General features: G+C 33.4%; 2 protein-coding genes across 2 annotated transcripts; both read right to left on the reverse strand.

The window, feature by feature from the left end:
* Positions 1–11,389: 11,389 nt before the first annotated feature.
* Positions 11,390–12,821, reverse strand: LOC132624553 (uncharacterized). The gene is made up of 2 exons (XM_060339336.1): positions 12,412–12,821; positions 11,390–11,787 (listed from the first exon to the last, which is right to left on the reverse strand). Exons 1-2 carry the CDS (start codon positions 12,553–12,555, stop codon positions 11,560–11,562), a joined length of 372 nt encoding a protein of 123 aa, XP_060195319.1. The 5' UTR covers positions 12,556–12,821; the 3' UTR covers positions 11,390–11,559.
* A 4,492-nt stretch (positions 12,822–17,313) lies between these two features.
* On the reverse strand, positions 17,314–21,847 carry LOC132600496 (probable LRR receptor-like serine/threonine-protein kinase At1g74360). Its single transcript, XM_060313712.1, has 2 exons — positions 21,533–21,847; positions 17,314–21,003 (listed from the first exon to the last, which is right to left on the reverse strand). The coding sequence occupies exons 1-2, from the start codon at positions 21,597–21,599 to the stop codon at positions 17,741–17,743; spliced, it is 3,330 nt and encodes a 1,109-aa protein (XP_060169695.1). The 5' UTR covers positions 21,600–21,847; the 3' UTR covers positions 17,314–17,740.
* Positions 21,848–24,660: the final 2,813 nt, after the last annotated feature.

The following is a 24,660-nucleotide window of genomic DNA, read 5'->3' on the forward strand; positions in this document are numbered from 1 at the left end:
CCATGATAGGCACACTTTGTACCTGTCTTTTAAAAGATGAAGTTTCGTTAGAAGGACCACATGAGATAGAAGTCGGTGTAGCATTATCAAGTAATGTAGAATAATGGTTATATAATTATTGTGCGTAAACATTTGCATCACACATAACCTTAAGAAGGGATGGTTCCTCAGTAGTTTTAATATCTAAAGAAGTATATATAATACGGGTCAATTCTGACATATTAATATATTTAATACACGGATTTAATATAGCACCAACTAAGTAAATAGGAGGAATAGGAAAGAAATACTTTTTGAATTTAATTATCATTGTAGTAACAGCATCTGTGTAACCTTCTTTAAACTTATATTCTTTAAGCAAATAAGAGATATCAGCTAGATAAGCTAAAATGTTACAAACAGTAGGATAATAAGCACCGGAAAATTCCAGAGTAGCGAAATAAAAATTTTCTAAAAAATCTACAACATCCTTTATTTTGATCCAATCAAAATCACTTAACATTAACTCGGGATATCCAGTAGCAACTTGATTAAAAGTTGCAGTTATAGGAACTTTATATTCAACACAAGTTTTTAAGAAATCATAAGTAGAATTACACCTAGTATCTATTTCTTCAAGCATAAATCTTGGTCTAAGATTATTTTGCCTGCATTTATTTTTAAATTCAACAAGTCGCTTCCTATTATTATTTCCTTGAATAAAACCAACTGCGTGTCTAATTTTCTCAATCACAGGCTCAAAGAAAGAAAGACCATCTTGAACAATTAAATTGTAAATATGACAAGCACACCGGAAATGAAATATTTCAGGTAAAGGTGGAGACAACTCAGATTTTAAACTGTCGAAAGCAGATGTGTTGTTAGAAGCATTATCAAAGGCCATACATAAAACTTTGATTGTAAGACCATAATATTTTGCAATGACAGTGACAGTATCAGATATGAATTGTGCAGTATGTCTACGGTCTTCGTCATATTGAAAAGCTAAAATACGTTTTTGCATATTAAATTTATCATCTATCCAATGACAAGTAACTGTTAAATAATCATTTCTATTAACAGCACGACCAAGATCCGAGGTGAGAGAAACTCTACAAGGGAGATATGTCAATAAATATAAGAACCATTGTTGAATATATTGGATTTTATAAAAGTAAAACTAATAAAATATTTTTATTAAATTAATTAAAAAATATATTATAATTTTGTATATTAAGAATTATAGATAAAAAGAATTGTTACAAAGAAATCAAAATTAGAAAGATATATGTTATATCGTACATCATCAAATTTTAATTCCGAAATGAAAATATAAAGTAATACATTTTATAAATGTAAAGAAAAAACAATCAGAGAATGCAAAGGAGAGTAAAATAAGTAAAGTATTGACAAAGAAGGAAAACGAGGATAAAAATCACTTCCTCCCTTAACTTTTATTTGTCCACGTTGACATATCAGGAGAAAAAAAAATCTTTTTCTTATTTTACCCTTCACATTAATTACTCATTTTCAAATCATTTTCTAAGATTATTGAGACTATACACCAATAAATATGGATATTATGATAAAATATATACTTCAATTATTAATTCTTAAAGAACATGAAAAGTCAAAAGTGGACAAGTAAAAGTGCACGGAGGGAATAAATGTATAGGAGAAGTGGATATGTGTATACACGAAAAGAGAATAAATACTCAGTACTATGACATATGTCCAAGTGGGATAAAAAAGTAGTTGGTTAAGGTGCACAATGTATATAATTTTTGGTACAAATTTGCATTACTATTGTTCGTCCTCTCTTCCCGTTTAAAGTATTGACAAACAAGGAAAACGGGGATAAAAGTCACTCCCTCCGTTCACTTTTACTTGTCCATATTAACATATCGAGAGAAAGAAATTTCAGTTCTTATTATTAATTTTATCCTTCACATTAATTACTTATTTTCAAATCATTTTCCAAGGCTATTGAGACTTACACCAATACATATGAATATTATAGTAAAATATATACTCCCTCAGTTCCATATTACTTGCCACTTTCCCTTTTGCACGCCCCTTGAGAAATCATAAATAAAAAATGTATTTTACTATTTTACCCTTATCTCTCTCCGATAAATACATTCTAATCAAAATTGACTATTTTCAAGAACATTTATTATTAAGGGTAAGATGGGAAAGATTTAATTAATTTTATCTTGATTTTGTAAATGAATAAATAAGTTGGACATATATTTTTAGTAATGTGAGACGAAGAGGATAAGATGAGAAAGATTTAATTAATTTTATCTTGATTTTGTAAATGAACAAGTAATTTGGACATACATTTTTAGTAATGTGACCAAGAAATATGGGACGGAGGGAGTACTTCATTTATTAATTCTTAACGAACACGAAAAGTCAAAAGTGAACAAATAAAAGTGTACGGAGGAAATAAATGTATTGGAGAATTAAAATTGAAGTGCATACGTGTATACATGACAAGAGAATAAATATTCAGTACTATGATATATGTCCACGTGAGATAAAAAAGTAGTTGGTTAAAGTGTACAATTTATATAGCTTTTGGTACAAGCATTCATTGTTGTGTTAGTTTCTCTTGGACACTTACATCTAATAGGAAATCATTTATTAATTCTTAAAGACCATGAAAAGTAAAAAATGAACAAGTAAAAGTGTCAATAAATACATATTCTTGAGAGTCGAGATAAATAAGAAGGAAGCAAGTATTTGCTGAAGAAAACCCCTAGAAATCAAGGGAAGAGGTCTTAGGTGGCAAATTGAAGGAAACATGATTTGTGAGTGTGTACACGTGCTGTGCTGAAACAGAAATACAATACATGTGTGTAAAAAGTGGCATGATAAATTCAATGACCACTGAGATTGGTCCAAGTTTATAGTACAATTGACATTGCTCCTAGTACAATATTTAATAGCCGTGTTCGTACCTCTTTCACATTTATGTATAATAGAAAAATTAAGCAAAATTGACTAACTTTTTAGTTATAAAAAATAATTTAGTGATATTCTTTATACTAAGATAAAGTCAAGAGACTTTTTTAGTATAAAATAAATTTATTAACTTTAGTTTTTAGTAATAATTAAATGATCATCATGAATTAACTTGGGACAATTAGCAATTGAATAGGTTAAAGTAAGCCCGTCAACCGGTTCAAATCAGTAACCGGATCGGTAAAATCGGAACCGGAGGAACCGGTTTACCAATTTCGGTCAACCGTTTAATATATACTGGTCCGGTTTTGATTTTTTTCGAACCGAAACCGATTAAACCAGAACTGAACCGGTTAAACCGGTCAGATTTTTTTTTTTTTTTAAATGTAGCCGTTGGACTGTGGGCTGGACCGTTCGCCAACGGTCCATTTGCAAAAATGGCTGTTGCCAAACGGTTCCAAACCCCTATTTTCCCCCCCCCCCCCCCCCCCCCCCCAACCCCCCAAACTTTTTTTTAATACTTTAACCCATCCCCCACCCCTATATAAACCCCTCTCTATTTTCATTTTAATCCACACCAATTCACTCTTCTCTTTCTCTCAATCTCTCAATTATAGTTACTTTGCAACAATTAACCACTTTAAATTTCTCTCAATTAAATATTATAAAGTCTTATTATAGTTTCAATTATTAATTTTGCAATTGTAATATTGTTGGTGGAGTTGCTGATTTTACAACAATCCGAAGTAGCTTTGGTGGATTTGCAATTCTTGCCGCCTTCACTTTGTTGGAAATTAGTCCGGCAATTTGGTACCTTCGTTCCAACTCTATTTTTATTTTTCGCAATTTAATTTACGCAATTTAATTTGTTGCAATTTATTTTCTTGTGATTTATTTGAGTGTGATTTAAATTAATTCTATTTAATAATGGCGAAGATATTTAGACGTGGTGCCGATACTAGTGGTATTGTTAGGGGTGGGTTTAATGAGGAAACATTTGTGGAAGAAACACTTAATTTAGGTATTGATGTTGGTGGAAATAATTCACTTTTAGATCATGAGGCAATGCAACATTATTATACCGACACTTTTAATGAAATTGATGATGATGATGATGAAACACAAGCCCCCGAAAATCCCATAGGAGATACAGGTCCTGCACAATCACATACACAAGACAAACCGCTTAGAACTCGTAAGTCAACCGCTAAAATTTGGAATTTTATGATCAAGGATAAGGAAAGCCAAACAGTTAAATATAACATATGTAGACAAGTATTTGCTTTTAGGCAAGGACCTAGTAAGGATGGTGAAACGGGTACACTAAATAGTCATATGAGAAAGAAACATATGGATGTTTGGGGAGAGCAAACGGGTTCAAATGTGGGGAGTATTCAAATGGCGATAGACCCACGAACCGGTAAAATTTTTAAGTATGACAAAAAAAAAATAGCATGTAGAAATAGCTAAAATGATAGCTTATGATTGTTCCATTTTCCTTTCCTTCGGGTTTGAGGTTTGTTACTTACATTCAACGTTGTTATAATCCGTTATTTGAGGGTATTCCTAGAAGTACTTGTAGAGCGGATGTTATAGATTTGTATAAAAAAATATAGATTTTATTTGCGCCATTTATTTAATTCTTTAAATTGTAATGTTTCTCTTACCGCCGATTTGGGTCTTAGTATTAACAAGTTAGATTTTTTTGCTATTACATGCCATTGGGTTGATGATAATTGGGTTATGCAAAAAAGAATTATAGCTTTTTTATATGATGAAGGGAAAGGTCGTCACGATGGAAATTTTTTAGCGGATTCAATGTCTACTACTATGAGATTTTTTAACATTTATAGAAAAACACTTTGTATTGCTTTAGATAATGCTTCTAATAATACAAAGGCGATTGACCTTTTAAAAAGGAAATTAAACCCTCTGCTAAAAAATATTTTTCATGTGAGATGTAGTTGTCACATTTTAAACTTAATTGTTAAAGATGGTCTTGAGTGTTTTGAAGATTCTATTCAAAAAGTTAGAAATGCGGTTGCGTTTCTTTTTTGTAATGCTAATAGGGGAAGACCGAGAAATTTTAAGAATTCTTGTGTGGAAAATAGCCTTAGACCTAGGAAAATTCAAGTAGAAATTGAGACTAGGTGAAACTACTCTTACATTATACTACAACAAGCATATGAGTATAGGATTCCCATACAACAAGTTCACAACAAATATAATATTAATAATGATGATTGGTTAAATATTACGGATTGGGAAGATATTAAGGAATGTGTTGAACTCTTACAAATTTTTTATAATGTAACTCTTGCTTTTTCTAGACAATTCTATCCCACGGTAATCGAAATTTTAGCCTATTTAGCGGAAATAGCTAGAGTTTTACAAGAGTATAAAAATAAATCTGGTTACCAAGCAGCTATTTTTAATATGACAGCAAAATTTAAGAAGTATTTTTTTCTCATCCCAACTTTATTTATATTGGGTTCTCTTTTAAATTTTTGTTTAAAAATGTCTTATACTAGGGCATTGGTTAATCAAATTTATACATTTTTAGAAATTGAAGAGAGAGTTGAACCATCTCTAGCTGAAGCCGAGCTCGCTATTGATGCTGAGTTTAGAAAAGTTTTTAGTCATTATTCTAATTTGGAAGAAAATGTTACACCCATTGCTTTACGCCCTACTACTTCTCAAAGTAGCAAAAAGGGCTTTTCGGGTTTGTCGCATTTAAAAGTTGTACATTCACATCCAACTCCTTCTCATAATGCAAACTTTGATGAATATCACTTTTATTTGATGCAGTCAAATGTGGATATCAACCAACTAGATGATTTGGACGTCTTAGCATGGTGGAAGAAATACAAGGCGAGTCATTCGATAATTTCAAGAATGGCTCGAGATATCCTTACGGTTCAAATATCAACCGTGGCTTCGGAGAGTGCATTTAGCCAAGGAAAACAACAAACTGGAGACCATAGACACTCATTATCCGGTTTTAGCTTGCAAATACTAGTGTGCATTCGCGATTTGATTAGATCGGAGTGACGCAACCAAAACTTAGAAGCGGTGGAAGGCGAAGAGGAAGAGATTGAAGATTTGATAGCAAGTGGAGCGGACCAAATGGAAGACTTTGAAGATATCTCCAGGACCGAATATGATATGGGGGAAATTAACCAAATGATTGACAATTGGTAATTTTATTATTCTATTATTTCTTTGCAACTCATGTATTATTTGCAAGTTAAAAAAACTACAACTTGCAAATAAATGTTATCCATGAATGAATAAAATATATGGTTCATTCAGTTTTTTTTCTATTTACTTGTGTTCATATTTTTACTTATATTAAGTTAGGAATATACCTAAAATATACTTATAATATACAAATACTTAAATTAAAAATTATAAAGTTATATACTTAAAAAATAATTAAAATATACTAAGAATATACTTATAATATAAATATACTTAATTTATAAAATACGAATTTATAAACTTAGAAAAAACGTAAGCTATAAATAACTTAAGTTATAACTTATAAGTATACATATAACTTAAACATATATATATAAGTTATAACTATATATAGTATACATATAACTTAAACATATATATATATATATATATATATATATATATATATACTATAAAAAAAGAAGAAGAGGTTTTGGACAGTTTCAAACCGGATCAATCCGATTTCCATTTTAAAACCGGTAAATCGAAATTGATGGCCGGTTCCAATTTTTAAACAGGAAACCGACCGATTTATTAACCGGTTCCAATTTTTAAATAGAAAACCGACTAATTTATTAACCGGTCATCAATCCGATCCGGTTTAGATCGGACCGGTTGACGGGCTTAAGTTAAAGCTTTGATAGGATAACCAATTTCTTTTCCTTATCTTTTGGGTGGTCGGTAAAGTGAACGCCTCTTTCTTTTTCTTCTCTCTTGGTAAAGCAAAAGAGGTGGACCCAATTATTCAGGTTTCAGTACATCAGAAGTTGTCATGCACCTTTTCAGTATATTGACATCTAGGACTAAAAAAAAAAAAGAAGCCTAGAACCCGTTTGAATTAGCCGAAAGAAAGTGGCTTTTAAATATAAATGCTTAAAATATTTTTTAACTATTAAAAATTATTTTATAAAGTTACGTGTTTGGATAAAAGTGTTTAAAGAGTTTTTAGAAGTAAGGGTACTATTAAAATTAACAAAAAATATAAGAAATAAAAAGGTAAAGTTGTTGGTCAAACCAGGGTTCAGTAAATTCTTGGTTTTGACTTATTTAAGCACTTTTTAACTTAATTTAAACTATTTTTTATTTTACCAAACACCTCAATAAATTAAAAATAGTTTATAAGCTGGTTTGACCAACTTATAAACCAATCCAAACGGGCTCCTAGTAAATTTCGACTTTTAACTCTTTTTCCCAAACCTTTTCAATCACATTGTTAAAAGAATAACTTTAGGAGGGTAACATGTTAGCTGACTTAATCCTATTATAATACTGAATTAATAATCTTTAAAATATTTAAGATTATCTATGTTTTGTTTGGATCAGTGAATTAAAAATGATATACAATGCATAACTTATATATAATATAAAACTATTCATAAATAGAGTGATATAACATCTCTCTGTGATCTCCATTGCTATTCATTCTTTTTTAACTATTTTTTTAGTTTCCCCATTATATGCTATGTTAAAAAAAAATCAAAAAAAAAAAAACACTCATTAAAACTCTTAATTATATTAAATGTGCTATCTTTGACTCTGCCTGCAACACATGTAAGAGAAACGATTATCAATTCTGCTACATGATAAGCCTATTTCTCTTTTTTCTTATTCGTTTCCTCTTTCTCCCTATTTTTTACCTCTTATTATAAGAAAAAATAAAAGCTTCAATTGTTGCTACTTCAACTCTTCATATTCCTTAATAAATACTTGCAGACAAAGAAATTTATTGCTGGTTTATTTTTACTTTAATTTAATAATTGCATCTTTAGTACACCAAGATATACTATTTACAAAGAATTTGGATAGTCAAGAATTCCAAAACAGCTAACAGCACGGGAACGACAAAGAATGGTAAGCGTCAGACTTAGCTCCCCTGCAGTGGAGAATCCTTCCAGTTCCTCCAGTATAGCTTACACGTGTCCCATTAATTATTAGATTTAATTTATTAACCTAATAACATTAACTATGGTTACCAACAATTATCTCTCCTCTCTCTCTCTCTTTCCTTTCGGTGCCAGCAAAAGACCCATAGTTAATTGTGGCAAAAAGAGGGAATGATTTTGTTGTTAGTATGTGCATCTATGTGTATAGCTTTTGGAGAGAAGATAAAGATGGGCATAGTTAATGCTGGTAACCATAGTTAATGTTATTAGGTTAATAATTTAAATCTGGTCCGTTGAATAATTAATGGGACACGTGTAAGCTATCCAAAGCTGTACTGGAGCAACCGGAGGGGAGCCAACTCCATAAGCCTCCTATTGCCTTCATTTCTTCCGTTTCTTCTCCTTTGTAACTCCCACGATTTTTGCTCATTATTACTATTATTTATTTCTACGTCCATTCTTCAAAGAGATTCAAACTTTTCCAAGTTCTAATAGTATTTATATGCAGGTTGTGCACAAGTAAATTCATAATTTTTCTTTCCTTCTCATGAATTCTCTTTCTTTCTAGGTTGGCTTTTCAGACATCTCATTCCTCAAAGGTAATCTAGCTTTTCTTATTTAGTTTGACAAGTAACATTGTATTGCGGGTGCTTAAATACTCTAAAGTTGTTAACTTGTTTTTTTTTTTTCAAGGGCCATGTATGACATTTGAGGTGTCTAAGAGATGGAATTGTATGGAATAGTTTAGAGTCATAAAAAGGGCTATGGAAGAGAGAAATTATATTTCTCACAGTATAACAAGATAGAAGAGATGCAACATTTAGATTACCTGGTCAAACGTAATTTTAAGACAAGCAAATGAGAATGATGCACAATCGTTCGTGAAAACCCCAACATGAATGATCAAAAATAACAATTGATGTTCCTCGAGCTTGACTTATTGAGCCTTTCTCTACAAGCTTTCCTCGGTCTCTTTATCTTCATTATTTATTCTATACTTTTACATATTTTTGTATTTTATTAATTGTTCAACATTGATTATTTTTTTGAACATGATAATAACTGAATTATTAGTGCCTTAGCAGTTCCTCTTGTAAAATGATAACTAACTAATGAATATTCATTTTGGCTTTAAGCCTTTTAGAGTGGTAAGATTTTGAAAAAGATAGTCAAGGAATTCATCACTTGCTCTTCAATATATTTATTTATATTCTCTTTCATTGCGATATATATATATGCTTTTGGAATTTGCTTTATTCTTCTTTCCTTTTTTTTCCTTTTTGACGTTCCACATAATAAAATTTACTCTTCCAACTTGCAAAATGATTTTTTGATATGCATATGCCTTGCGTTTGACTGTTTTGAAACTATTAAAAAAGAACATACAAAATTGAAGAGCTCATTATAGTACATATATTATTAAATTCATTTGTGTAACAAAGATGCAAGAATTTATTCGTGTACGTTGGTGGATTATTGGCAGAGAAGAATGCTTCTACTCATAAGAATAAATAATTTCTCCAATTTAGAAGTCACAACTTATTTTTTATGTGTGATTGGTTCATTAAGGAGAAAAAGATATAAATATTACGCGAGAAAACGACCAAAATGCTCCTCAATATATGGGGGTTGGACTATTTTAGTCTTTCATATATACCACATAATCGCAATAGTCCTTAATGTATGAAAAATGTTCATTTTAGTCCTTCTAATATAATAGGTAATCGTAATCGAAATAGTTCTTAATGTATGAAAAATGTGATCATTTTAGTCACCTTAAACGTAACGGTGCAAGTCAAAAATCTAAGTTTAACCAACACTCACGTGAGGGAAGCAAAAACCACGTGTGCACATGCCCACAACAATGGGGTATACATTTTTCTTGCTTTCCTTATAACTTAGTTTTCGTTATTGTATCAGCAGACACAGTTGGATTATGAATTCAAAGGCAAGAACATACGTTAATATTGGTAGAAGAGTTTCCATTAGAGGTAGCAAAAGTTGACTTTTCTTCTCATCATATAAGATTTGGTTATGGCCAAAAGGTTTCAGTCCCATTTTTATGTTTTTAAAAGATTTTCTTACTTGCGTCGTTATTTTTAAGATTTAGGACTAAATGATCAATTTTTCATACATTAAATACTATGTGTTATATATGAAACACTAAAATGAACATGTTTTCATACGTTAAGGACTATTTTGATTATACTAAAATGATCAGTGTTTTTATACAATAGGGACTATTTTGATTAGGTGGTATATGTGACAGACTAAAATAGTCCAAAACCCATATATTAAGGACCATTTTGGTCATTTTCTCAAAAAAAAAAAAAAAGTCTTCTCTCAATACTTGTGTTGTCATTATTATCTTTTAATGCTTAAAAAGTGCAAGGGATGATTTCTTCAGTTGAAATTTGTGGTAAATCTCAAATGAAAATTTAGCAATAAGTAATGAAGTTCACTTTTAGATGTAAATGTTTTAATAAGCTAATGTTTTCCCGTCAACCCTAATTTTGATGTCATTAATAAGGTGTTAATATGATCCTTTACTTAATTAAGGTTAGAAATATTTTTAATCTCTTTTGGTTTTTACAAAATAAAAATAAAAAAATACTTTGTTATTTTATATGTAGGTATTAGTAAAGATCACTTCCTAAATTTAATAGACTCTTTCCATAATCGCGCTTCAAGTTTCCTAGCATAACACATATACATGTGTTTGATCAGTAATACAGCTTCACGACTAGATAGGGTTTTTTAAATCATCCTTCTGTAACATGCAAATTTCTGGACTATATACTCTAGTATGTGTTCAAATTGATAATGTTAAAAATATTTACTGGTCATTGACAGATCTACCCAAGCTTTAACAATAGTGGTATCATTCCTGGGTATATATCATTTTACTGAATATCATACCAGTTTTTATTTTCAGATTACCATTTGCTTTAATCCTCAAACTTGTCAAATTACTATAATTACTCGATACTTTTCTCCACCCTTTGTCACCTTGTCTCCAGCTGGACACCAACCTCATCTCCTTACAGAGAAGAAAATACAACTTCTCTTTTGTATCGTGTCACCCTGCAACACTACACTCAGTTCAGCCATTAACAGGAATGGAATTATTGTCTTTCTTGAGGACAACCTTGAGAAATCAGGATAATGCCTGAATCATCCTAGTAGTACTCAAAAAACAAAAAGTTTAAGTTATATATACAACGTTAATATAAGAAATATTTTACACCATCAAATTATCTTTACCTATTATAACATGTAACTTGTCTTAATTTAATTTCAAGATTATAAATTCCGCATTTTAAAAAGACTTACCTGTAAATATATTTTAGGTGACCTGATGATGTAAAATATTTCTTACAACAACGATTTATATAACTTAATCTCAACAAAAGTACATACCCCACAAGAAGATAACACTAGCTTTCCTACTACAATTAATAGGCAAAAACCCTTCTATTTGTGAGAATTAAGTAGGTTTAGTAACAGGGTATTTTTTAGCATTCTTGACAATCTTAGTAAGAGCTGCTTGACCTAAATCAAGTCCACAAACATCAGCTAGCTGAACAAGATAGAGCAAAACATCAGAAAGTTCCTCCTCCAAATGTTCCTTATCATCTGATGTCCAGTTAGGTAGCCCTCTTGCAACTTCCCCTTTCCACTGGAATATCTCTGATAATTCTCCCACTTCTCCAACCTGTTCAACAATCAAAAAAGAAGAAGGCTAAGGTTCTTATAATACAAAGTATTGTTAGTAGTACGAATAAATTAAAGTTCCACATTGTTAGCTGAAAACAAAAGGAAGTTATAGATAATGCGTGAGGCCTTTTGGGAAGAATTATATGGAGTTGGCCCAAATGGATAATATCAGTCAACATGTTAAGAGTACGTTTGGGATGTTTTAGCCCAACAAGTACATATATATGTACTCTATTTTTGATCTAGGGTGAATTTTGTGGGTTCAAATGATGCTTTCTGCTCGAACGTAACTATGTACGTACATAGAAGCTGATGCAGCCATATTATATTTATTGCTTTTTGCTCGAACTATGTACGTACGTACACAATACCATATGCAACCATATTATATTTACAGGGTTCAATTGAATACAATATTTTTGACATGAAACATAGATATATAGGTGAAAAGTCACTAAATAAACATTAGATTCTACTCAACCTGCTAAGTGTAAATCCTAAATCCGTCTCTATACACATTTACATAAGCAAAGCGAAATTTAAACATGTATTTATAAGAAGATCACGCTCCTTCTTGACGGTAAATGATGGATTGGAATTTTTAGACATGTTAGAGGCTTACCAATGCTAGGAGAAGGTTCCTAGGACTGTGATACTGATCCCAACCTCTAACTCTAGAAAATTCTGCAAGCTTATCTCTGAGCTCCTGAAGAGAGACATCCTTCATGACTTTTCTAGCATACTCATGGGAATTATTATTCTCCATCTTCTCTTTGCTTAATTAGTTATAAGCGGCAGTAGTTCATGTTTCACTCTGTCTCCTTACCTCACTATTTATAGACAACCATATATTGGTGCATATAGCTTTTTATTTCTATCTTCAAATTGGTGGTGGGGTTTTAGGAGATGGGAAGCTGAGTTTGTTGCCATCAACTTATGTTAAAACTGCTGTTAGTTAGTGGAGGGACCTTAGCTTCTTTCAATACAGTAATCACGTGAGGCATGGCAAAGATGTTTCTGTGTTTCTTTCTATGACTTGATATCACTCACTCTCTTTCTCCCTGAAGAGACAGTCCATAATTTAGATTTTATGGGTCCTAAATCTTAGAATAATGATCTCAAGTATTAGTAACGGAATCCTAAATTTAATTTGTATGCATATTTAGTAGATTTTTAATTACATATGCTTCCTCCATTTCGATTTATGTGACATGTTTCGGATTATGAGAGTCAAAAATGTTTTTCTTTGGTCACAACTTTTTCATATGCCTTATAAATAATTTGAATTATCAATTATAGTGATTTATAATACTTTTTACATAGTTTTTCAAATATATAAATTTTATTTCAAAACTTTTTAGAATTCCACGTCCGTATTCACAGTCAAAATTGAAAATTTTGACTCTCGAAATCCATAAATGGAGGGAATACAAAATTTAAACAAAAATTAATGAGTTATACCGAAACCATGAGTCAAAACCTAGCTCCGCCCTGCCCCAGCCTCAATTTTTGCTAGGAATATAGCTTTCCTATTGGTCTATTAAGGGACAATTTCTTTTCCGACGTTAAATCTCTATCAAATCTCACCTACACTTGTTTTCTCTTCCCATTAGCCAATTTGGATTTATCTCCTTCAACTTGTTGGAAGGTGGTGAATTTAATTTGTTTACTTTCTTCTTTTTTTCCTTTGTTTTGATGTTACATGATTATCATTATCATCAAACTTATTTGTCCCTTTTTTACTTTTGATCGTGGAGTCTAGTCGACTAACACATGACATACTCATAGCAAGAACCCCATCTGCGGGACTTGAATCGTAAATTTCGGATTATGCGGCTCTTGTCCGGACAATATGCTCGGTGTTTTTATGCCGATAAAATCCGAGTTAAAAGCTTATATGATCACTCAACTTTGAGTAATTGGCTATCATAGTCATTCAATTTAATTTATTTTGTTTTTCAAAAGTCACTCAACTTTGGGTAATGTCTCATTTATTTTCATTAAGATTAAGACGTCTGAATCTGAATGCACATCTGAATAATTAAGATGTTGTCTCTAGATCTGAACACCGAATGATTGAGACTGTTTTTTTTTCAACATCTGAATGTCCATAATATATTTATTTAAATATTATAAATATAAACTTCAAATAAAAAGTAACTAAATATTAGAAAATAAATACAAATTTAATAAAATAAAAATATTATTTGATAAAAACTAAAACATTTATGTTCGCTAGTAATAAGGGAGATGCTTTGTAGTGATGGTGGGTGAGGTAGGTGAGTGGTGGTGGTGCCGTGGTTCTGGGTAGCGTGGGGGGTGGGTGGTGGTGAGGGGGTGGTTGGGGGTAAGGTAGGTAGGTGGTGGTGGTGGGGTGGGAGGGTAGTGGTGGTGGGTAGGTGGAGGGTTAGGGTGGTGTTGGTAGTGAGTGGGGTAGGGGGTAGGGTTGGGGGTGGTATAGGGGGTGGGGTAGTAGAAGGTTGGGGTGGGTGGTGGGAGTGGGAGTGGGAGTGGTTGGGGTAAAATAGATGGGGGTGGGGCTTGGGTGAAGGTGATAGGGTTGTGGGGATGGGGGTGGGTAGTGGGGTGGTGTTGGTGTTGGTGGTGAGTGGGGCATAGGGTTGGGGTAGTGTAGGGTTGGGGTGGGTAGTGAAGGGGTGGGTGTAGTAGAGGGTTGGGGTGGGTGGTGAAAGGGTAGGGGAGGTTTGAGGTGGGTAATGGGAGTGAGGGGTGGGGTGGAGCTGGTGTTAAAAATTATCCATACAAAGTGCATCTTAATGATATTAAGACTTGGTCCAAGATCTTAATGAATAAGACCTATTCAGAGCAAATAAGTACTTAGATCTTAATGTAAAATAAATGCACTTAATGACTTAAGGTCTGAACCATTCATATTCAGACATCCATTAAGTGCAAACAAATGAGGCCTAAGTGACTTTCATAGTCACTCAACTTGGGATAATTGGTCTCCATAGTCATTATAGCCGGAAATTTAATTTTCGGTACATATTTACTAACGTGGCAGTTATAATTTTTTTTTAAGTATCTAAAAAATTAAAATCAATAAACAAATTTATTTATTTAGGGTCCAATTCATCATAATTAGTGCATATACTACTAAAGTTTAGAATATTAGTCATCATTAATACATAAAAATAATATACATAGATAATATATCTCAAGTAATATTGCAAGGTATAAATAGTAAAAAAAAAAAAATCTACCAAATTAAACAAGTGAGCCAATAAATATAAAATAAATCATAACCTCTAAGGTTCTCAATAAGAACTTGAACGAGGACTTTATAACCTTATCGTAAAAATGAACTTGAGCGCAAGTGGCTCCCACGTGGGACTAGAGCATTGTCGACTGTCGAGACTCGAGACACATAGCAAATGTGACATGCCCTTGAATGACTTTTGTGAAAGTTAGCAATAGATACTTATCTTTTTGTTGGGGGCCACTCCCGCTCAATTTTTTTATTTTTATTTTTGATTTGATAAGGGTTATAAAACTCCCGCTCAAGTGCTTATTAAGAACCTTTACTTTGAATATTTAAGAGGTTTTGATTTAGTTTGTGTTTATTGGCTCATTTGTTTAATTTGATAGAATTTTATATTCTTAGAATAATTTTTTTATTATTTATGCCTTGTAATATTACTTGAGATATATTGTCTAATTATTTTTATGTATTAATGATGAATAATATCTTAAACTTTTGTATTATATGTACTAATTATGATGAGTTGGATCCTAAATAAATAAATTTAATTATTAATTTTAATTTTTAAGATATTTTTTTTTAAGAAAATAGAACTGCCACATCATTAAATATACCAGAAATTATATTTCTGGCTAAAATGATTATAGAGGTTAATTAACCAAAGTTGAGTGATTTTTGGAAGACAAAACAAAGTTGAGTGATTTTTGGAAGACAAAACAAAGTTGGGTGAATATAGAGGCCACGTACCCAAAATTGAGTGACTTTTGAAAGACAAAATAAAGTTGAGTGACTATCGTGGCCAATTACCCAAAGTTGAGTGATCATATAAGCTTTTAACTTAATAAAATCCACATGGACTTTCCCCGTTTGGACTTCGTGTCCAATTTTGATAGGATTTAACTTATATACATGGAGGGTAATTTTGAAGCAACAAAAAAGTTGTCTCCGTGTGACCTATAAATTACGGGCGAGCTGTCGAATATATTTGCAGGTAGGCTGTTTATATTACACCCCCTTCAAATTTGAGGTGAGGGCTGACCTTTATTTGACTTGCATACATGGTGTATAAATTTTATTACTCTATAAGTACGTTTATCTATTGTAGCAGGTTACTTTTCTTATTTTACAAGCTAATTGCACAAATTAAGTTACAGGTTATAGCAGGTTACCTAATAGTAATTTTTATTCTATCTCTATATTTACTTGTCGCAACAGGTTACATCTGATTTGATAGCCACCGTATTGAGAGTTAAAACTAGATTGAGAATTATTTTGCGGAATGCTCGCTTATGTTGTGCAAGCAATGTTTATCTTTCTGCAATAACATTTTGCCTCTATCTGTGGGGCAGAGTATCTTTATAGGATGAGATAAGATCTCAAATATGGCACAAAAAGCCTGTAGGAGGCTAATTGTATTTTGTTTTTCCTACTGCACACATATGTCATGAGGTTACTACTTTTCATCAGAGCCATTATACTTTGAAAGAATATGGAACAGCTTTAAGATAGTCTTGTTAAATAAATGCCTAAAACATACTAGAAAGTGTAGAAATTGCCTAGTGAAGGTGACCCCTAGAAAAGATAGTCTTGTTAAATAAACGCCTAAAACATACTAGAAAGTGTAGAAATTGCCTAGTGAAGGTGACCCCTAGAATGACGCACATGGTTAAGTCGGCCAGAAAACACGGTGTGCTATTGTCCCTTTGAATGAAGCCCACCCAATTTTCCCTAAAAGACTTTACACCATTAAGAGTGTCATTACACCTAATTATATGTACTTTCTTTTTCTTACGCATACGGAAAAGAACTAGAACTCTTCTATTAGCAGTGCTTATATATTAGAAAGTGACTCAGAAATTTCAACCTTAGTGAAATCGCACAAGTATGAAGTCAGCAGAATGCATGTTCCGAAATTTGGTTACATCTTAAAAGGCAATCTTAAAGTTTGATGTATATCAGTATGATGCTTAAGCCCTTATCCACATTATTCTCATGGATGATGAAGCCAGCCTGATATGAAAATCTGAATTACATTAACAGGCTTCATGACTTCGCTGCAGCAATGAATAATGTGGCGTTCACAATTGGTGCCTGTGTCTTGATTAGGGCCCGTTTGCCCATGAAAATTTTTCACTTTTTTCCAGAAAACGTTTTTACTTTATTTGGAAATTAACGTTTGACCATGAAAATTCCAAATATAATTTGAAATACACCAAAAAACTTGTTTTCAATTTCAATACATTTAAACAACCAAATATTCTTTGCAAAAACTATAACCAAACACAATTTCATTTTCAACTCCAATTCCAAAATACCAAATAAAGTGAAAAATATTTGGTTTTCATGGCCAAACGCCTACTAAGATTTTCCATCGGACGTGGTCCAGAAGTTGACTTTGGAGACCACTTCTGTTTGCAGTTGCAATTTGCACAGTCCCTGGCAGACTACTCTTGCTGGAAATTGGACTTTGAATTGCTCCGGGGAACTTCTGTACCTGATAGAGGGAACAATATTGCCACCTACTGTAGTGTAACTCTGTAGGTGGGTCAATGCTTGTCTGCTTCAATTTCATACCAAGAATCTTAAAAGTTATTTTGTTATCCAAAAAAACAAAATTGTCTACATTTTCCTAGAATAAAAACTGTTTTACAGGAAGAATAAGCTAGGAATGTTACACATCTGTGAAAAACTATTTGACACCTTGCTCTTGAGTTCAAAAAAGATTCCATCATAGTAATGGAGAAGAGCTACAACTTGATCCAAAGCTATGGTTGGATCGGCTGGATCCCCTTTGGCTGGTAGGAATACTAATCAACATATCTAGTACCTGCTTCATGTTAGGCCGGTCATTCGGGGTCTCAGCCGCGCACCTTATTCCAATTCTAAGCAACTCACACATTTCTTCTGCTCCCTCAGCCAGGCCAGATACCAATAGAGCAACTGGTATGATGGCTCTAGTGAACCCTTTCCTTCCATCTCCCATTACCCTTGTCGCCCATTCAACTAGACATTCTTCGCCCCCGTCTATAGCATGCCTTCCCGTTGCTAGCTCCATGGCTAGCACCCCGTAGCTGTACACATCTCCTTTTGTAGTGGCCTTCATTGTCTGCCCGTATTCTGGTGCAACATAACCAATAGTCCCTGCCACCATTGTGCTAACATGAGTATGTTCAGAAATCATGACCCTAGCAAGGCCAAAATCTGTGACTTTTGCCCTCCCATCCCTGTCAAGAAGCACGTTGCTACCCTTGACATCTCTGTGGACAATGCAAGGGTAGCAATCATGGTGCAAGTAGACTAAAGCGCGTGCCACGTCAACTGCCGCTTGAATTCTCCTCTTCCATGTAAACCTTGTTCTATCTGTAATGACGTCGTCTAAGGTGCCACCTTCCATGTATTCATAGACTAGAAGTTTCTCTGATCCATCAAGGCACCACCCATAAAGAGTTACAAGGTTTGGATGAGGCCAACCGGATCCATTCCCACTGAGCGCCTCCATTTCAGCTCTGAACTCTCTTTCGCCCTCAATTCCCTCCCTCTGTAGCTTCTTCACTGCTACTTCCCTTCCATCAGGCAAATCTCCACGATAAACTATCCCGAATCCTCCCCTCCCGATAATTCTATCATTCGAGAAGTTCCACGTGGCCTTTAGTATGTCGGAATGTGTGAAGCTTGTTCTGTCCAAACGGATAACCTTAACATCATCAGAACCCCGTGATGAGGTTGCACACGGCCGTGATGAGGATGCACCAGTACTTGATGGCGAATCATGTCTTCCCTCTGTATCCTCCAGTAAGTTTACTGAAGAACCCATTGGGGCTTTTATAAGGAGGCAAACAAGGAGTGACATGACTCCAAAGACTAGGAAAGCTAGTACTAGAGCCACAATTACCAAAAGCGCACCCACCTTTGTGTGCTTTTTGTGATTTTCATTCGTGTTTCGTTCTGTGTTGTTCGTAGAGTTGTGCATGAAGGATGGAAGACGCAACAATGGATCACCAAGAAATGATGACTTCTCAAATGTAACCAGTTGCCCGATTTCTGGTACGACTCCATATAAATATGTGTTGTAAGAGATGTTGAACTTGCTCAAATCATGCAAGTTACTAAGGCTAGTTGGGAATGGACCAGAAAAGTTATTAAATGATAGGTCAAGGTTTTGTAAGCACTTAATATGGCCAATCTGCTTTGGGATTTCACCAGAAAATTTATTCTGTGAAATATTAAGGACTACTAGGTGCAGTTGTCCAATCTCTGAAGGAAGCCTGCCAGAAAATTCATTTGCACCCAAATGCAGCATACTCATGTTCTGCATTAAGCCAATCTCAGGAGGGATATCACCAGACAATTTGTTGTCACTAAGTTGAATATAGCCGGGTACCTGATTCGTTCGAACATTACTACCAGGTTCACAGACTGGCATTAAACGATCTCCTGTAAACAACCTATCCCCCAGGATTCTACAATTCTTCCCTATTAATAGAGGATATATAAAGCTAAAGGGAGGGTAATCAGCTGGTATCCACCTCTTCATGGCAAAACAATCCCCTGAGCCAGCAGCGATCTTTTCCTTTTCCCTATTCAATAAAAAAGTTGGCATTGGATCTGAACCAATACTCGCTAATTGAGGAGGAATTGGACCGGTAAGTTGATTATTCGCGACATTCAACCATAACAAGCTGCTGCAGTTCCCTAACTCCGGTGGAATTTCACCGCTCAATGAATTGTTTGCAAACATCAACCACAGTAGTGACTTTAGCTTCCCCATACTTGGTGGTATTGAACCGGTTAACTTATTAGAGGAAAGATCAAGAGCCTGAAGTGCAAGAAGTTCTCCATATTCTGAAGGTATATTGTCACCAAACTGGTTGTTGGCAAGAATCAAAAACTCCATACCTTTCATATGAGAAATTTCAACTGGTAATGGACCGGAGAAGTGGTTATTGCTCAAGTCCAACCGAGAAAGGTTTACCAAGTTCGGAATTCCTGATGACACTATGCCTCCAATATAAGAGTTCCCATGCAGCATGAGAAATCTTACCTGTGTCATTTGCCCGAAAATTTCTTGTATTTCTCCTCCAAAGTTGTTTCCACTTAGGTCCAGAAATATCAATTTGCTTAGGCCTGAGAGAGTGTCTGGAATATCACTTGAAAAGTTATTACTTCCCAAGCAAAGTTCTTTAAGACTCAGTACAGTTCCAATCTCTCTAGGGATTGACCCTGAAAAGTAGTTACCCCACAAATTCAACTCTACTAATCCTTTACAGTTCGAGATGGATGTAGGCAATTCTCCAAAGAACAGATTTTCTGATAAGTCCAAAACTTGCAAGGAACAGTTTTGGGTGAAAATCCAGGAAGGTAGAGGACCACTGAAGAAATTGTGAGACGCTGAAAACACGTTAAGCATATCAAGCCCGAACGACAGATTCCCTGTCAAATAATTGTAGCTCAGATCAAGATACTTCAGATTCATGCAACATTCAAATACTCTTCCAATCCCACCAGTGAAATTGTTGTTAGAAATATTTGCAACAACTAAGTTGTCACAAATCTCAGGGATTGTTAGCCAATAAATCCGGTTCATCGTTAAATCAAGAACTTCCAGCTTGTTCAGACCAGTCAAGTTGAGCTCACCAACAATGATATTGTGTGACAAGTTCAAGAATTTCAAGTTTTGACACCGGCTTAAGTCTGATGGAATGGACTCTGAAAATGTGTTCTTGGACAGGTCAAGATAGGTCAATTCCGTTATGGCTGAGAAATTATCGAACAATTTCCCAGCCAGGTTGTTGTCCGAGAGGTCGATTCCAGTAACACGATTGATGGAAGTATTGCATGAAATTCCAGGCCATTTGCAGGGTGAAAAATCTGTAGGATTCCATTGAGTATATTTAAATCCTCTCTCGACAGGATTTTGATCCTCAAAAAATGACTTCAAGTTCAGCAGTAATTGCTTGTCAGTCTCCAGTGAGTCTCCACAAACAAGCCGACCTAAAAAAAATTAAGTCATGATGCAATAAATACAAGTAAAGTCTTGCAAATCACAAAAAATAAAAAGACATTTAATGTTGTTGAACAACTTTTTTTTTATTTTTAAAACAGGGAACATTCTTTAAAGAAATGCTTGGTGTTGGGAGTAGCACAAATAAGCCAGGTCCTACTATTTTGCTAAGTGAGAAAACATCAGTCTTGCTGCAATAAATGCAAGCCTGATCTCAAAAACTCAAAAAACACATAAAAACTTTACCTAATTTTTACATGTAAAAACATCAGTCTTGATGCAATAAATGCAAGTCTGCTCTCCAAAAACCATTTGAAAGTTGTTTAAGAAGTTGACTCTTTTTACATATATAGATCAAGATTAAAGTTGATTATGTAACTAAATCAGCCTCTAATACTAAGATTGATCAAATAAAGCTTTCAAACATATGACATGAGGATATATTTGCTTCAATAGTTTAATTTTGTTGTAGCTAGTATTGGAACAAGAAAAAATATAAAAGTGGTGAAGTATACAAACCTGATATGAAAATGAAGAAATTGAGTAATGCAATGGGAAGAAGAATGTGAGATTCCACTTCTGACATGATAAGTGTCCCGGAATCTTGTTTTCCTCCACTTCTCCTCTAGGTCTTTATTTATTCTTTGTATTTAATTACTGAAGGGTCAAATGGGTTCTTGTTCTGTCCTGGTGATAATATTAATGCAAAAAGAAGAATGCTTGGTTCCTTTATTTAGGAACAATATCAAATTCATGTGAGGAATAAACCTAGGAAGATGTGGTTGATGAGTTTCAGAGAACATGTAGGTGGACCAAAACAAATTGGAACACATGCATGAATACAGTATAATCTAGTATTTTAATAATTAGTTATGGTCTCTTATTTTGACTAAATTGACTCTTGTGTGTTATTTAAAAATCAAGGTTGTTTGTTTAGTTCGAATATAATGTCGTGTAGTAATTGGAATAATGTTCTTTGATGGGGAGAGGAGCTAGAACCTTTGGCGGAAAGAGAAGTTTGGTAGTGTCAAGTGTGTGGGGCAATTGGTAAATAAAGCCGCCCAACTTGACCATAATTTACAGTGGCTGGTGGTCAAAAATGGTGTTTTCTTTGGCGTTTCTAGTCTGTTATTGTTAGCTTTTATTTACTAGTTCTAGAACTCAATACCAATCGTTTCTCCTCAATTTCAACTCTCTTCTTACTAGCTCCCTTTTGTCGGACAGTCTAATGGTTAATATATGTTACTACAGCTCATCATAATTCTATATCTTATTAATTTAATTAATTCCAATGACTATTGTTCAATTGAATCTTGCTATATTCCTATAAAAAACTCGCCCGGCCTGAGTTTCTAACTCTTCGAGAATGACTTCTTTTTTAATAATAAAAGTTTGTTAAATAAATTTTTGAGAAATAAAGATCATGAAGTATGGCATCCGACCTGACCTCCCTATGGTCAGTGATAACTATGGCCATCTATCCAATTTTAGTTCCAGAATATCAACCAATTGTCCTCATGATTCATCTTGTGTACGTTTGTGTGTACACATATGTTGATAATGGCGGTGTTTAGACCAATTTAATTTATATGCACTTCAATTAACTCATTGTGTACCTGTTATTTTCGGCGAGTAAAAATAGTTAGATAACTTTGTCATCTGAAACTTACAAAAATTAATTATTCCAATTGGAAAAGATCGCCTAACATTTTTTTTATTTTATTTCTATTGAGTTTTCAAACTTGGCCTTTCAAGATTTTTCAATTTCATTGATCATTAAACTGCACTCATAACTTCTTCACGGATACTATCCTAAGTACTGGAAGTATTATGCATGGTAAAGCAAAAAGAACACGCCTCTTATTATATCACCCCGCGTATATAGTTAAAAGAAGTTTGGTATTATTAATGAGTTATAAGTCGAAGATTTTCAAATTTAGTTTCTCTTCAATGATTAATTAGTTTAACAAAAATATACTTAGTGTTTCCTTGTTAATCTCTCTCTAGGATCTCTACTTATAAGGTTTTCATAATTTCGTTTGAGGAATGGCAGGCTACTAGTGCAGACAGAGACATCTCCTTTTCACGTAATGGAATACAAGGACGACCTTTCGTCGCATGCGTTCAACATCACGTGTGAACGCTGAAAAATGCATGCACTATTTTGTTTGCACGTAAAATGAAAGAGGTTTTTGTTAATCTCTGTGTCTCTGTTTCATTTTTGTTCGTCAATTTTAGGTTTCACCACCTGTTTGGCCAAGCTTTTGGGAGGCCAAACGGCCATTTAATTTTAAAAAGCGTGGTATTTGATCAATCTTTTAGGCGAAAACAAATTATTTTGAGGGAGCAGTAGAAGCTATTTTTCAGAGGTCAAAAAAATATTTCTCCAATAAGCACTTTTGAAAAAATACACTTATAATCACTTTTGATAAGCTTGGTCAAGTATTAGTTGCTGCTCGAAAATGAATTTTTAAATTGATTAGGCGCCAAACACAAACTACCACTTTTCAGAAGTATTTTTTTGAAAAATACTTTTCAAAATAAATGTATTTAGAAGCTTGGTCAAACATATGCTATAAGCGACTTTGAATAATTATTTGTACTATTGGACTCGCTTTGAAGGATTAATCTATATATGACATTAAATATTCTTCCCAGAAGTACTTTTTAAAAAATATTTTTCAAAATAAACTATTTTTAGAAGTTTGGTCAAACATGATATAAGCAACAGAATAATTATTTTGTACTATTGGACTTGCTTTGAAGGATTAATTTATAGATGACATTAAATATTTGCGTTCGCTATCGATATAATTTAATTTCGTTACCATATTTTTAGATTAAGAGCCTGTTTGGATGAGCTTATGCCTATAAGCTGCAAACAACTTATAAGCTAAAAAAAATAAGTTGGGGTTCTAACTTATTTTTTTTGGCTTATAAGCTGTTTTCAGCTTATAAGCTGCTTTAGATAAGTTAAGTCAAATGGGCACAATTATTTTTTGAGCTTATTTTAAACACAAAATGACTTTAAGCTGGCCAGCCAAACACTCAAAAAAACTGAAAACAGCTTATAAGCCAATCCAAACGGGCTCTAAATAATGTTTGTGTTCATCAAGACTACAATTCAACAACTAGCATCCTTTGACCAATCCATAGGAAAGTACGTATGCTTGCTCTCCAAGTATGACTCTGACTTGCAAATTTTCTCGTCATATGACGTCAAGTCTCAAATCCCAAAATCACCACGTCTGCATCCTTCGGTATGTACTCTCTTTTTCCCTGTGATAATTTTCACTTTCCCATATTTAAACTATATGAATTTTGATAAATATTTTAAAATGTAATTTTTCACCAAATTGATATGAGAAAAATTGTAATTTATAGTACTTTTCATGTAGTTTTTAAATATATAAATTTCAATGTTAAAATATTGAGAATCTAATCCAATTTAACTTCAAAATTTAATCAAATTAACTCTCGAAAAGCGAAAATTGGGACAGAGGGAGTAACAAAATAGAATGTTGAAAACGTGAGTGAACTTTATTCCAAAATTAATGAACTCTAATTGACCATATATTCATCCAAGCCTTCCAAAAAAAGAAAAAGAAAACTAGCTCTAGTACGTAACAATGGGCAAACTTATAAAA

The sequence above is a fragment of the Lycium barbarum genome, chromosome 1 (assembly GCF_019175385.1).
Source record: "Lycium barbarum isolate Lr01 chromosome 1, ASM1917538v2, whole genome shotgun sequence".
In the NCBI taxonomy this organism is placed as follows: Eukaryota; Viridiplantae; Streptophyta; class Magnoliopsida; order Solanales; family Solanaceae; genus Lycium; species Lycium barbarum.

Excerpts from the sequence above, each read along its gene's own strand:
- LOC132624553 (XM_060339336.1), bottom strand. The coding sequence starts at position 12,555 with ATGGAGAATAATAATTCCCATGAGTATGCTAGAAAAGTCATGAAGGAT. Across the intron at positions 11,788-12,411 it reads GGAACCTTCTCCTAGCATTG|GTTGGAGAAGTGGGAGAATT; the intron begins GTAAGCCTCTAA and ends ATTGTTGAACAG.
- LOC132600496 (XM_060313712.1), bottom strand. The coding sequence starts at position 21,599 with ATGTCAGAAGTGGAATCTCACATTCTTCTTCCCATTGCATTACTCAAT. Across the intron at positions 21,004-21,532 it reads TTTCTTCATTTTCATATCAG|GTCGGCTTGTTTGTGGAGAC; the intron begins GTTTGTATACTT and ends AATTTTTTTTAG.